The sequence below is a fragment of the Coturnix japonica genome, chromosome 38 (assembly GCF_054131305.1).
Source record: "Coturnix japonica strain WE chromosome 38, WE-NBRP24, whole genome shotgun sequence".
NCBI classification, from domain to species: domain Eukaryota; kingdom Metazoa; phylum Chordata; class Aves; order Galliformes; family Phasianidae; genus Coturnix; species Coturnix japonica.
Window position 1 is genome coordinate 5,569,954 of NC_140700.1, and position 15,385 is coordinate 5,585,338.

The window sequence follows — 15,385 nt, forward strand, 5'->3', positions numbered from 1 at the left end:
GGAGTCAAAGGCTCTTTAGAAGGAACCCTGTCCTCAGCCAAATGCAGCTTGACCAGCACCGTGCAGATCCCAAACCAGCCCAGCTCAATGTCCCACACCCCAGAACATGTGCAGTACAGGGCTTTGTCCCACCTGGAGCCCATGGATCTGCTGCACTGTTTTGTGGCACAGCCCAGAGGAAGAGGGTTCAGAGCTCTCAGAAAGTTGGATTTGCAGTTTCAAGAGACGTGAAGAGCTGAGTGAGCTGCTTTGTTGGCAGTGCTCAGAGCTCCAGAAGAGAGATGCTCCAGCTGTTCCCCTTGTGGGCTCACCAAGTCCATCCCAGGAGGGCAGGGAGCAGCGCCCCAGGCACGGGATGCTCGGGCTGAGCGCAGGCAGGAGGTGACCCTGATTGCAGGCAGCACAACGGGGCTGAGCTCTGGAGCCAGCAAGTCCCAGCAGCTGGGACGCAGTTCCTCTGTCCCAAATCTCGGACCGAAAGCAGCAGCCGCCCCACAAGAGATACCTGCATTCCTCTGCTGAACCCTATGGACCAGGGGCAGCTGCCCGGCCGGAGCAGGGACCCGGCGGCACGGCCGGGCTGGGCACGGAGCGGTTTTCTCCAGCAACAGTCTGGCTCTCTCTGGTGGCTGCTCGGGCCCTGTGCAGCCTCACGGCTCCTGCCCAGCGCTCAGCGCCGTGTCCCGCACCGCAACCCCGGCCCAGCCCTGCGGGACCACGAGGGTGCGCTGAGATGCGCAGACACAGCCCGACCTCCCCGGGTGAGACGTGAGGATGTGGCTGTCCCCAAAGGACCCTCACCCCGAGGGTGCAGCCGCTCCCAGCACTGTTTAGGACCCACCCAAAAAACAACAACCATGTGTTGTGTGGGGCAATGGATAGAAGTGCCAAAGAGCACGAAGTGGAACCACTGGGGACTCATAGAGCGGCTTGAGCTGGAAGGACCTTTAAGGCCCATCTGGTCCCACTCTGACGGGACACTTGCAGCTCAGTCAGGGTACAGGATGGGCGATGTGGGACTGAGGACACCCTCAGTGACCCCACTGTGGTCCAAAGATGTTTAGATGATGACCCAAGTGAGGATCACCCGTGGGCCTGCAGCCCAGTCCCATTGCTGTCCACCCATCCACTCATCCATCCATCTTCCCATCTATCCGCCTGTCCGTCCATCCATCCATCCATCCATCCATCCATCCATCCATCCATCCATCCACCCCAGCCCCACAGCAGAGCCCTGTTGCAGCTCATCACAGCCCTGCAGCCCCTCTCCCTCCCCCATACACCCAGTGCAGTGCTGACTCCGCTCTGTTCGGTGGGTGGCTCACACTGTAATTAAGAGCCCTTCTCTCCCGCCCGCCCGAGCTCCGTCTCCAGCAGCTGTTGTTTAAGCGAAGGAAACCCCCTTTCGTCCTCTCTCTCCTTTATAAGGTGTTTTTTTTTCTCCCTTCTGAACATAAAGGGGTGACAGTGCTCCAAGCCGGGGTCTTTTGCATTTCTGAGTTGGTTCTGTTAATTGGAAGGAGGGTTAAGAATCTGCAAGGTCGTTTCAATCTACATCTGACCTTCAGAGTAATCCTCTATGCCAACACCAGAGCATGTCATTAAAATGAGGCCCTCTACCATATCCCGGCATCCCTTTATTCTCTCCTTGTGCACATTAATTGCTCATAAGTTGATTTGATCTCCCTATTCTGCAAGAAGTAAATTGCCCTCTTATTTCGCCATTTTCATCCTGTTTTCTTAATTAGGCCCTTAAAAATCTCTAGGGCCTCAGCTGGGCCGCGGGCCTCATCCTGGGAATAAATTTTGATCTCCGCCTGATAAAGAGTGAGCAAACCCAGAGATGGAGCAATGTCACCCCCCCACACACACACAATCCTCCTGACATGAAAAGGCTATCAGTTTTTCTCTGTGTTAATATAGGAAATCATTCACACTTCAGGCGTTGTTCTCTATTTAGCGCTCACGCTCCCCAGATAAATCAGGGTGGGTTTTTTTTCCAGCTCTCTGAACCCACCCCCCCCTCCTCTTTCTCTCACTTTTCCCCTTTTCCCTTTAATGAAGTTTCCAGGATCAGCCCCTGTGATTTTCCACCCTGGGAAGTCTATTTTCAGGCAGGATTTCTTTCTATTTTCCTTTCCCTGTGTGTGTGTTTAACCCAACAGCAGTGTGAGCAGAGGGGCAGCACTTTGCACCCACAGGGCACCCCCCACCCCCACCACACCCCCACCTTTCCAAGGCTCCAATTAACCATCCAGATGCCAATCGGAGCCAGCACCCCAAAACCCAACAGCACTAACAGAGCGACCACAGAACAAACAGCCCTCACCACCATCTCCACTATGTTGTAAATAAATATACTTTAATGATTCTTCTTCCATTCCAGTTCATTCTTTTTTATACATTTCTTTATAAAACAGTAGTAAAATTTCTTTTTTTTTTTCATTTTTTTTTTAAATCAGAGCACAGTGCATTAAAAAATAAAACAAAAAACAAAAACAAAACCTCCAAAAAGATTTAGAAAATAACAATAATCCACAGCTGCTTGCTCACACACTGGGAGATGCACCCCCGCAGCAGGAGGGTCCAGTGCAGCCGTCCTGGAGGACCATTGTCCCATCCTAAAGGATCAATGTCCCATCCTAAAGGATCAATGTCCCATCCTGAAGGACCACTGGCTTTGCAGGCACTAATGGCAGTGATGCCCAAAGGCCTCTGGTGAACACACGGGGTGAAACAGACCCAACTCCACTGGCTCCTGCCAGCCCTGATGCCACCTCCCCTCTGCCCCTTCTCTCCCCCACCCTCCACACTTCCCCGCACCCTCCACACCACACAGGCATCTCTCCTGCATTCCTCGGGGGCTGCCTCACGTATCCCTTCCCCACCTCAACCCACTGACCCCCATCCCCACACAGGCTCTTGCTACCAACCTACCTCAGCCCCACAGTGCTGCACTATGATGGGGCACTGCAGAGTTCCATGCAGCCTTCCCTGATGTCCCCCTTTGGGCTTTACAAATCAGTGCAGTATTTTCACTCTGAGCTGTTCCCCCTCACACCCCCAGTTCCCCCCCCTGCTGCCAGGGAAGCAATGACCCCACAGCCCCACGGGTGAGGCTGGGAGCACATTGCCAACAGTGGGACAAGCAGCAACACTCAGGTTTAGCAATGGGCAGAGACCACCCCCGGCACTGCTGCTGTGCTGATGCAGGGCAGGATGTCAGCTCTCAGCACGGACCCAAAGAACTGGCATCAAAACCACGTGCTGCTCCCCAGCTGAGAGCACAGAGCGGTGTTCCAGGGCAGAGGCACTTCTGTGGGGTGGAGGCTGATGGACATGGAGCTGCTGCACCTCCAGGACAACAAAGCGACACAATTCAATAGGACAACCCCTCCCAAGTCCTGGGAATTTGCACTGGAGCGCCGCTTCCCCCCAGTGAGGCACTGTCAGGAGGAGCCCAAGCAGGGGGGTGACACTGACAAACCCATCAGTGGCACTGCAGGGGAAGACTGGGAGGGGGCAGCGAGGCAGAGAGCTGTGAGCATCACACCAGGACGTGGAGCTCCGTGCTGCAAGCCCTGCACAGGGAGCACAGCGGGGACGCGCTGGGAGGTGAAGCAGCCGAGATCATGCTGCCTGGCTGGGAAAGCTGCAGCCAGGCCAACGCCACGGCAAGCCAAGAAGGTCGGCTCCGACTCTGGGCAACAAAAAAGCTTGCAAAAGACACGGTGGTACCTGGTGAGCCTTGAAGCGAGACCTCCGTTGCATAGAGAAAATGTACTCCTATGTAGATTCAAGTGCTCAGCAGGACGGGCTCCTCCCCCGGGAAGAAGGGTGCCCTGTGACTTCACTAACCAAACTGGAAGGCCCAGTCCTCGCCCCCAGCGCAGGCGCAGCTCCTGGTCACAGCATGTCTGTGTCCTCCATGCTGAAGCTGCTCCGGCGACTGCTGGCTTTGGAGGCCTCGGGGGACACGGCTGAGAACAGGGGGTCGGAGGCCAGGGGCAGCATGGTGTCCTGCAGCAGCATCAAGTCCAGCTCCTTCTTGGATAGGGAAGGGAAGGAAGCACTGTGGCCGGGCTCCAGGCTGTCTGGGAAGCCCTGGGAGCCGTCATCAAAGCTCAGGCTGTGGGTAAAGTCCAGCTGGTGGTAGGGGGACTGCGGCTGTGGAGGCAGCACCGGCTGTGACTCAGGGTCCGGGGTGGGCAGCAGCGGCTCCAGCATCCCCTCATCTGCACCAGCCTCTTGCTTGACCACCTGCTGAGCCAGCTCGGCCACGTTGACACCTGAGGGCGAGGAGGTGGGCAGCCCATGCACACGAGCCTGCATCTCCAGCTCCTGCAACAAAGGACTTTGGTGGGACACGGCACGTGGGGACAGAGCAGATGGGGACGTGGTGCTTAGGGACACAGCGTGCAGGAACACGGCAGGTGGGCTGAAAGAGGCTGGAGAAAGGCAGGAAGGAAGAACAGAAGGAAACTCACCTGGATGCGGAGCAGTAGCTGCTTGTTTGTCATCTCCAGCCGCCGAGAGTGGTTCTCCAGGTCTCGTGACCTCTGCAGGTCCTTCTGCATCCTCTTGATGTAATCCACAGAAGCTTTCAGGATCGTCCCTTTGTTCCAGCGCACGTCCCTGTAGTGCAGGATGGAAAAAGAACTTGGCACCTGCAACTGCTTGCTCCCCAAAACAGCACCTCCTGCTACAGGGCGAGGAGCCCACAGTGCCCACTGCTATCCCCACAGAAACCAGGGATACATACAGGTCATTGGCCTTGGGGATCAGCATCCCCAACTCCTTGATGCGATCGTTGATGTTAAACCTTCGCCGCCTCTCAACTGTGGGGTGAGAAGAGAGGAAATCAGTCAGGAGGGGGGAGCACCTCGATGCCCTACAGACTGGCTCCCACCCCAGTCCAGTGCCCATCCAACCTTCCCCCTGTGTTAATAGGAACAACAGGGTGCCCCCTGCATTACGAGTGCAGGCTATGGGGGTATCTCCCTTAGGATGAGATGGGATGGGAAGCAGACCCAGCTTGGAGAGAGGAGGAAGAAGGAAGAAGAGTGTTGAGCTCAGAGGGTAACACCATGAATCCATGGGCAGCCAGCACCCAACTCACTCAGGTTGTGATTGTCTTTCTTCTGGCGCTCCTTTGCCAGGGCTCGGCTCTCAGCATCTGAAATGGAGGCCCACAGTGTCACCCGGAGGGGATGAGGCTGCACCTTGCCCCATCAGCATCCCCCAGAGCCACCCCCTGCACCCGCATGGACAGAGTAGCCCTGGCCAGCCCCAGTCCTTGCTGCCACTGCAGCTCCCCACCGTACTCTGGAGCCTCAGACTAAACCTGGTGCTAATGACACACCTGAGCATGGGAACAAACCCAGGTCTGGGGACACAGCAGGGGATGAGGACATACCCAGGTCTGGGGACATACCTGTCAGCTCTCTCTTCTGGGTGAGCTCGGCAGGGCAGGAGCTGCTGGTGACACCAACAAGAGAGGCGGTCACCTGGGGGTCCCCACTATAGACATTCATGTGACTGCTGGACATCGGCAGCTGAAAACCAAAGGGACAGGTGGGTTCAAGCCCAGCTCCTCGGCCTCTGGGATGCAAGTGTGCAGACAAAGCAGCTCTAATTGCCTTCCTGGGCCCTTAAAATAGTTATAATCAGAGCAGCAAAGAAAACAGGACTTCAAAGGGTGCAGCTGGTGCCCTCCCACAGCCAGCATCCCAAATGGGACAGATGAATCACAGCTGAGGAGGGCCCAGCAGGACGAGCCCCACATCACAGCACCACTGCCAGATAGACCTGACCAGGACTGAGACACAGCGGGTTGCAGAGCCCTCCTGACTCCAGACCACCCCCCAGTGCTCCCCTCCTGCCTCTCTAGTATTTTATAAGGGCTGCAAACTATCATTAAAGAGGAGCAGAAGCTGAAGAACTGGCTCTGGAAGATGCAGGAGGATGAAATCCCGGCTCCCCCTCCCTGCCCCTGTGGGGGGGCCATTCCACTGCTCCCACCTCTCCCCTGGGGATGAGCCAGCCCTGATGCCCACTGCCATGATGGCACATGGGGCAGCAGTGCCAAGGGATGTGGGCTGCTCTGTGTGTGTGATTTCCTGCTGGGATGAGGGCAGCCATGAGCTCCAGCGCTGCCGCAGGGTCAGGGCAGGAGGACAGATCACCTCTGTGCCCTGGACTCACCGTGTTGGGCATGTGGACCTCAGGGTTCATATAGCCCAGAACATCATCCAGGCGCATGATGTCATCAATGACCTCATCAAACTGAAAGGAAAAGGCATCATGTTGTCAGTGGGCTCCTCTGGGGCAGCTGTACCCCCGGCAGCCCCTCCTCACCTCCCGCTCAGGGTTGGAGCCGATGTTGAGCATGGCCATGGGGCTGTTGGGCGCACTATTGCCCGCAGAGGAGGACATGACATGGCCAGGCCGGACACTGGGGGACGCAGCCGGGGGCGGCTTTGGCGAATGGCTGGCAGGGCTGACGTGGGCAGCAAACTTGTTCCCATAGGTCTCAGAGAGATACGCCTGAACCTTCTTATCCCGCGACTTCTGCAGGTGGTAGGAGGTGGGGTTCTCCAGGTAGGACTGCACCTGCGTGGGAACAACCCGTCAGCACCCCACACCACTAGAGGGTCCCCGCATCCATCCCCCCGGTGCTGTACCTTGAGGACCTCTCCAGGCACGGGCGGTGGGGACTGGTAGTGGATGGGGGTGTTGATGGCGGGGGTGGAGGCCACCGGCATGCGCTGCTGCTGCATGTAGTTCATCATCAGCTGCTGCTGCGCGCGCTCCCGCTCGGCCTCCTGCTGTGCCTGCTGCTTCATCAGCTCCATCCGCAGCCCGATGCGGGACGCCATGGTGCAGCGGGGCGGGGGGACACAGGCCAAGCACGAAAATGACCCTGTAAGGGGGGCGAGGAGAACGCTGTGCATCAGGAACAGTGGCAGGGAAACTGAGGCACGGGGAGGGAGCAGATGTGCCCCATGTGCTCGGTGTGAGCTGCAGGAGCAGTCCTGCATCCGACTTCACTACGCTGCACAACAGCCCCCAGTCTGCATGCTGCCATCTGAGCAATGATGAGTCAGATGGCCATAATGACAGACAGCTCTGCCTGCAGCTTCCCAGCACAGCCAGGGAGGAGGGGACAGGGCACGTGGGGACAGCCCGGAGGAGATGGAGCACGGTGGGTCTCTGCGCTCAGGAAGCTCAGATGGGAACCTGCAGGAGCTTGTTCTGAGCCACCAACTCTGAAACACAGCACAAGAGCAACAAGGCAGGCACTGGGAGCAGCCCAAATCAGGAACAAGAAAGAGAAGGAAGGCTGAGCAGAGAAGGCAGCGCGGTGCCAGGCACTGCAGCCAGCGGCACGGGAGAACAACACGGCTTTGTGCGGGGACGGCACGCGAGCTGGGTGCAGGGAGACACAGCACAGCCCTTGTTCCCCTGCACAAAGGGGATGGCGGCCCAGGAAGGGCAGGGGATGGGGCTACTGGGATGAGGGGCAGCCATGGGATGGGGGGAGAGCTGTGGGATGCCCTGTCTGGGGTGTGAAGCGCTGCGAGCCATGGTGCCAGGTTGCCACATGTGACTGATGGGGGCACGGAGCTGCTGTGTAGGATTGGGGCTGTGCAGAGTCCCCATCCCCTCTCGCAGCACACACAGCACAGCCGGGCACCCAGGCTCTGGTTTACAGCCAGTCAGATCTGGAGGGCTCTGCTGTTTAAATACAATGAGTAATTGCAGACAAAGGGGGCACGGAGGGGACAACACCAGGGCTTCGGAGAGGCATCTGATACGTAGTGCCACACAATATCCTAAGGGGGAAATTAAATCAAGCCAGCATGGACAGAAATACGATTACATGGATCAAGAGCCAGCTATTGAACGGCAAGAGGAAGGTAATTAATTAGACATGGTGGCCCATCTGAAGGGGGATGGGAGAAGAGGAGCCTGGGACAGGCATCAGATGGAGCTTTGGAGCAGGAGGACGTGGGATGAGCAGCAGTCCCATAGAACTGGTGGGAGCCAGAGGGGCCACAGGACGGCCTGCAGTAAGCAGCACGAGGCAGAGGGGATACAGCACAGCTCATGCACACAAGGGACACCACAGCATCACTCATCCCACAGCACTGCTCAACCCAGGGCACCACCACCCCCAACCTGCCAGGCTGTAGGACACCCCCCAGCTGCCCCTTTGTAAGCACTGGGAGCAAAAAGTGCTCCCTGTCCTCCTGTGAAAGCCCCACATTTGTAGATAAGGGATGGGGCAGGTGGTCACAGTGGGGCTCTGTGCTAAGGAGAGGGGTGGGAAATTAGGTCAGATTTAAAATAACCCATTGGGTTCTGCTTGGCTTCACCCCCCCAGGAGCAGCCGGCAGCTTCTGCTTTCACTCTGAATCAGCCCCAGTGGGAACACAGAGCAGGAGGGAGACGGCAGGGTGGGACGGGGAGCAGGGCAGCACTGCGGGGCTGGCACTGCCCAGCACCCACCCCAGGGGCACCTCCCACACTGGGGCTGCATCCCTCAGTTGGACCATGTCTGGGATTCCTGCTATTCCAGGGAAGGCGAAAGGTTTTGGCATCCAGGAAGGAGCGTGCCTGCTGCTCCGGCACTGCGGCGCTGTTCCCACTGTCCCGGCCCAGTCCTGCATGCAGGATCTATCCCCATGCACAGCCCCACTGATTATAACTGCTCTGATTATAACATCCAGCCAGGGATGGAGAGGGGCGGTGTGGGCACAAGGAGCAGCAGGGATGGAGAGATGAAATACAGGGAGGGCTGGGGGAACATGCTGCCCTGTGAGGTGCACAGTGGAGATGCTCCATGGGAGACATAAAACCTGGGCAGCAAACCCTGCAGAGCCACCCCAGGAGTCAAGCAGAGCCTCACACTGCCACAGCACAACACCCCAATGCATGGGAAGCTTTCAGTGCTCAAAAACCACACGTGTGGGTGAGGGCGGATTTGGGGGCAGCTCAGCTCAGCTCCCGGCCCCAAAAGCAGCAGGGCAGAGCAGGGGGATTTCTGTCCCTTCCGAGCAGCTCCAGCGTGCTGCAGCAGCGCGGTTATTTCTGGCCCTTCCTTGCTCCTGCGGGGTGTTATTTCAGCAGCCTGCCCCTCCCTCACCCCAGCAGCACTCAGGAATCGCTGCAGCCAGAGCTGCCCCGGTGACACCGACCCTGTGGCACAGTGTGCGGCCCCAGTGCTGCCCTTTGGCCCCTCACAGGCTGGAGCTGGTGCAGACAGCAGCTGATAGAGGAGCCGGCATCGGCTGCTCAGCAACTGCTGTGCGCTCAGCCGTGCTGCCCCTGAGCTGCTCCAACACAGCAGGGGACACACACAGCCAGGAGCTCCCAGTGCCAACCTGCTGCATGTCCCCTCATCGCCCCGTCCCCACCTCCAGCTCAGGTGTGCCTGGATGGCAAAGTGAAGCAGCTCAAGAAATGGGGATTAAATAGAAAATGTGCCATAGGGCAGCTTGCAGATGCAGCCTTTGGCAGGATCACGCTGCCCTCTGCAGCAAAGCAGCACCCACGCTGCCAGCAGTGCATGCAGCCAGCAGGGCATGCAGCAAGCACAGAATCTCATCCTCTGCTCGCAGCAGAAAAGCAGAGGGAGCAATGCTGCACAGCTGCATCCCTGCCTCAGCGCAGAGCCCAGCATGCAGGCAGCCCTGGCCTCAGGCAGTCGGGGGGTGAACAGCCCCCCAGCCCCACGCTGCTGCACTGACAAACACGTGGGCTGAGAACGGAAATGGAGAAGGAAGAAGTGAAAGCAGCTCTGCTTTGTGCTGCGGTGCCGGCCGAGCCTTCCTTCCTGGTTCTGATTTTTCAGACGTGTGGGGCAGCGGGCGAGGAGCCCCCTACAGCCCCCAGCCCAGCCCTATGGCGGCACTGCGGGTGATGTGGGGGGCACAGCTCTGCTCGGCCCCCTCTGGGATGCAGACCAGCAGCACCCGGCTCTCCCTGCTCCCACCCCACAGTTTTGCTCCAGCCTTGTTGCAGGTGCAGGGAGGCACTGATGGCACCCACAGCTGCCAGAGCCAGGCGGGAAGCGGACACGCGTTACCTGGGTAGGGGGTGATGGGGGGGCTTAGGGGGTCTCCGGGCACCAGGGCCTGCTGCTCACAGCCGCTCCGTGCTCCTCCCTGCCCTGCCCGGCTCCGTGGTTCCTCATTTTTCAGAGCCTGCTTTTAATGTGACAGCAGCGCGGGTGGAGGAAGTTGCAAAAAAAGGCCTCGGAGCCAGTGTCTGCGCTGAGTGCTGCGCTGCAGTCAGCAATCCCACCAGGGCAGAGGGACAAAAATAGATGCAGCCACCGCCGCCAGCTGCTGGCTCTGCCCCACGCAGCCCCTCAGTGACATCCCCTCCTGCGGGCACTAACTGCCGCTGCCAATTAAGGGATGGGCATTGGGGGTCCCCCCGCCCACCCAACACTGCACCAGGACGGCCACGCTGCTGCCAGCAGCAGTGACAAAGCTGGAGGTGGACAAGGACACACAGGTGATGCCCCACAGCCCCTTCTGCACAACCTCTTCTTTGTGCTGGTGGTACCCATAGGGCTGCATTCCACCATGCGACCAGCTGCAGCTGCAGCATCCCCACCAGCCCTATGGGATGCTGCTCACGCTCCTCCCTGCAGCCCCACGGTCAAACCCCCAGGGAGACACATTGATGCAGGGCAGGTGAGCTGCCACGTGCACGCTGCCAGCAATGCAGGCTGGCACCTGGCTGCTGCCATACAGCTGGGACTGGCCCGCTGCCTCCCTTCAGTGCTGCTGTTGGGTCGGGTGACACCTGGTGGGAGGAAGGTCAGGGCCCTTCGTCTTCATCAGCACATGGAGGAGCACAGCTCTGCTCCGTGCACTGTGTGTCCCGGGATGGGGCCTGGGGGTGGCACTGTCCATCCTCAGAGACACCCAGTGCTCAAACCACACTCAGCCCTTTTACACCGATACAGCACCAACACCAACACAGCTCCGCCTGGGGCTGAACCAAAGGTCGCCAGGTCCCATCCAGACATCAAGGCTGAGGATGGGAGGTGGGAGCAGCGCCCTCAGAGAGGGGGCGGCAGGTGGACGGCAGAGCCCTGTGCCCAGCACGCAGCCCTGAAAGGGAGAAGGCAAAGGGGGGAACTTGGCACATCGACCCGGAGTCAGTTGACAGCGCCAGCGAGCAACTGAGTCACCAGCACTGTTTTTAGCCCCGGCATCTCAGCAATGTGGACCACGGCGCTGTTAACAGGAGCGTGGGTCAGAGGCCAAATGTTTTCCCTTCCATGTGTTAAATGCTGCTCTTGGAAGCAGCCCAGATATTTAGTGCAGTAAAAACATTAACGGAGCTGTGGGTGACAGCGGCACCCCAGGAGCCCCCACCCAGCAGGGAGCTGTCAGGGACCGAAAAGCATCAGCATTGGAGTCAGGGCTGCACATCCCTCATCACACACGGCTGAGGTGGCACCAAGGACACTCACGGAAGCTAAGTTCCCACCTGTATGTGCAGTTGACCTTTATGGGGTTAACAATACAGCCCTGCTCCTTCACCCCTAAAGTTGCGAGGCGGCACCAGGACAGTGGCTGGCACAGAGGGGCCATCCCTGCGGGCACTGCTGGCAACTCACAGCTGCCCCCAAAGCTGCCAGAGCTGCACAGTGCAGTGATTGAAACATCACTGTCCAACTGACCACTGCGGGAATTCACAGCCCGCCTGCACACAGCCCCAGCCGACACGTTCCTGCCCTCCCACCCCATCCGAGCGGGGAGGCAATTAAAAATAAAAGCACTAATGGGCAGAAGGACGTTCCTAAGGGTGAGGATGAGCCAACAGCAGCGCCCGGCACCACCCGGGCTGAGCGATCCATCCACAGCAGAGAGGGGAGAACAGAGTGACCTTGGGAGGCCCCGGGGTGGGGGGGGAGGACAAGGAGACACTGTGCTGCAAAAAGCCGAGCAGAGCCCGTCCCGGGGGGCAACACAACCACAGGATGCTGCTGCCCCGGGGTTACTTGGTAAAGTGCAGCAATAAGCAATAAGGGAACCCGGCAGAGCAGCACCGTCCCCAGTTCCCCGCCTCGGGGCGCATGCAGAGCAGGTAGGACGCGCCGCCTCCCCAAACCCGGCATCGCAGCGCTGCCCCAAACCCACTGCGGTGCTGGGACGGGGTGACCGCACCTTCAGTGCCCCCCAGGCACTGCCAGCCCACCCCCAGCCCCCCCCAACCTCAGCTCCCATGGGGAACATTTATAAATACGCCACGTCCCGCCCGGAGCCGCGTCCCGGAGCCTCATGTAACCGTACCGGCCACCCCACGCTGCGGCCGCCCCGGCCCCAGAGCTGCAGCTGTTCTCCAGCCCCAGCAATAAACACAGCGGGGACAGGCTGTGCCGTGTCCTGCCCAGGGCCCGGGGCTCTCACCGCACCAGGGATGTGGGTCCCACCCCGAAGGTCACACGTCGAGCCGCGGGGCGAAGCAGCCCCGTCCTGCAGCGCTTTCCCAGCCCCGCACCGCGGTCACACCGGTTTGGGCAGCACGATGCCTTGATCCCGCCGGGAGCTTCGCCTGCAGCGGGAGCGGAGCTGCAGCAACGGCCTGGAGAGGGGAGCGGAGCTGGGAGCGGAGCTGGGAGCGGAGCAGGGAGCGGAGCAGCGCAGAGTGCGAGCTGCTGCCAGCACTGAGCCGACCCCACGCCGAGCCACGAGCAGGGCACACAGCCCGATGCTCCCCCCTCACCCCGTGCCGTGTCAAAGCCACCATCCCCCGGGGCAGCCCATCCCCGAGCATCCGACATCAGGAACAGCACCTGCTCCTGACACCCCCCCGCTCCCATCCTGCTCCTACCGCCCGGACAGGCGTTATGGCCATTATGGCACCTGAAAGGCAGCGCAGCAGCTGCACAAACTGCACATGTTCTGCTCATGCAGGAAGTAAATCACTTTCATTAATGTCATGCACGCAGCACGGCAGGGAAAGAAGGGCGACGTCGGGGCCTTTCAGGTTTATCCAGTGAGAAAGTTGCATTGATTTAACTACAAGAGATCTCAGGCTGCAGGTGATCAGGGGACACACCTCAGGCCCAGGTTGCACAGTGAAGGCTGCTGGGACCAGCAAGGGGATGCAGATGTGTCAGTGACAGCTGCTGCCAGGATGCCCTGTGGCAGCCCTGAAAGCAAACAGAGGGGGGGACAATGCAGCCACCATGGGTCAGCATCACAGCACCGCGACCACAGGGCTCCCCAGGGGACAATGCCCACGTGGGGACATCACTGCACACACAGAGACCCCCAGAGCCCTCCCCAGCCCCAGAGGTGCCCCGCTGTGATGTGACACCGCCCTGCACACCTGAGCCCCCCCCACACACACACGTGAGCGTGGTGGAAACCTCAGCCCAGCAGAGGAGACGAGGACACGAGCCGGCAGCTCCCGGCACAGAAAGGAAAGAACGCGCCGGCAGAGCAGCCATGCCCCAAAACGGCCGGATACGGGGTCACCCCGCCCCGACCCCACCCCGGGCAGTTTCCTCCTGATAAGGTTGGGAGGCGACGCAGCATCGCTCCGAAAACAGCGGGGTCAGCACGTGCTGCTCGGTGCCACGCGGTGCTCCGAGCCCCGCTGCACAGCGCACCCCCCGCAGGTGCCCCAGCGCCCTGTGCACAGTCCCACCCCACAGAGCTCAGCAACCCCCCCCCCGATATCAGCACAGTTGTGTCACCCCCCTCTGGAGCCCAGCACGGTGCGTGTCCCCTCCCGGAGCTCAGCACAGGATCCCACCCCGCATCGCTCAGCGTGTCCCACTCACAGAGCTCAGCAGTTCCCCCCCCGGATCTCAGCGCTCCCAGTTCAGTTCACGTTCACCTCCCCCCCCCCCACCGCGCGGCCCCGCAGCGGAGCAGCCGTGCGTGCAGCCATGGATCCATGGATGGCAGGGGAGAGCGAAACGGAACAGAGGGAGCTGGGGGGTGGGGGGGAGAGGGGGAAGCCCCCCACAGACCCGCCGTGCAAACAGCCCCGGGCCGCCAGGGCAGCACGGCGCAGCTCACAGCAGCCCCGCCCGTCCGGCCCCGCACGGCGTTATTATTTATTTATGTGCGCTCAGCGCCACGAGAACCGCCACATTTTCGCCTTTTTTCTTCTTGTTGTTTTTTAATTTCCTTCTAAGCCGAGGAAATTCCCCCCCCCCCCCTCCTGCCCCCCCCCAGCCCCCCCTTCACCTCCTGACTCAGCGGGGCTGTCGCAACCCTTCCCGCTCCGCAATTCACCCTCGAACACAGCGGAGGGGGCCGCAGTTTGCGTACCCCCCCCATAAAGCGCTGTGACCCCGAGGGGGGCCGCCCTCTGCCCCCCCCCCCCCCCACCCCATCATTCCCCATCGACCCCCAAAACTCCGAGCGGTTCCGTGCGGGGGGACACCGAGAGCTGAGCATCCGTGCCTCAGTTTCCCTGTGTTTGTGCATTGGGGGTGGGGGGGTCACCGCCGTGCAAGAAACACAACCCCTCCCCCCACAGCACCCATTAAAAATAAAGCGACCGCGAGAGCCTTATTGAAACGGCGGCTGCTCCCCCATTGTTATTTAACGAGGAAAACGGAGGTAGGGGGGGGTTGAAAAATAAACGTCAAAATGAATATATATATATATATATGTATATATATAATATTCTATATTATATATATAGAACCAAACGGAGACGAAACAAACCAGCCCAGGTTCGCCCCCGCGCTGGGGGAGCACAGCCCCCCCCGCACCCCAACCCCGCAACTCACCCAACTCACCGCTGTGCTGCGCGGGGCGGCTCCGCTCGGCTCCGCTCGGCTCTGCCCGGCCCGGTCCCACTCCCGGCCGCGGCCTCCGCCGCTCCCGTGCCAAAGGAGGGCAGCACTGCCCGCCCGGCCCGGCCCGGCCCGCTCCGCAGCACGCCGGGAGCTGTAGTCCGGAACGGGGCCGGGCTCCTGCCGGGACTTGTAGTCCCCGGTTCGGCCGCTGCGGCGTTACGGGCCGGTTTCCTGCCGTGCCGCTCCGTGCTCAGCGCCGAGCAGCAGGGAGCTGCAAAGCACCGCTCATCTCATACATCGGCTCTTTGCCCCGGCACAGGTTGCAGGGAGCAGATTGAAGGGGAGATGACACACTCTGAGCAGGATTTGGGTGTTGGGCCACAGCTGATGGGGCCCTTTGGTGCTGCACCCCCTGCACATCCCTTGCGTGAAGGCTCTGGCCTCTCCCAGCCCACAGCACACAACATATTGTGTCCAGTTTCCACTGTACCACTGGCAGGAACCAGTTTTTAGCTGCCCAATTGCAACCACTTGAGCATCTCCAAAAGAAAAGAAACCAAAAAAGACCCTTTGATTCACTGCAGCTCCAAATGATGG

General features: G+C 60.0%; 1 protein-coding gene across 4 annotated transcripts; it reads right to left on the minus strand.

Moving 5' to 3' along the window:
- Nucleotides 1-2,341: 2,341 nt before the first annotated feature.
- Nucleotides 2,342-14,936, minus strand: TFEB (transcription factor EB). 4 transcript variants are annotated; one of them, XM_015885324.3, is made up of 9 exons: nt 14,780-14,936; nt 6,684-6,922; nt 6,358-6,612; nt 6,205-6,285; nt 5,435-5,555; nt 5,120-5,176; nt 4,763-4,838; nt 4,488-4,635; nt 2,342-4,341 (listed from the first exon to the last, which is right to left on the minus strand). In XM_015885324.3, the coding sequence occupies exons 2-9, from the start codon at nt 6,876-6,878 to the stop codon at nt 3,907-3,909; spliced, it is 1,368 nt and encodes a 455-aa protein (XP_015740810.1). In that variant the 5' UTR covers nt 6,879-6,922; nt 14,780-14,936; the 3' UTR covers nt 2,342-3,906. The 4 variants fall into 4 exon arrangements, with proteins under 4 accessions (XP_015740810.1, XP_085383080.1, XP_085383081.1 ...); XM_085526954.1 differs by having other exon boundaries at nt 14,789-14,911; XM_085526955.1 differs by lacking the exon at nt 14,780-14,936 and adding an exon at nt 12,435-12,828.
- Between the last annotated feature and the right edge of the window lie 449 nt (nt 14,937-15,385).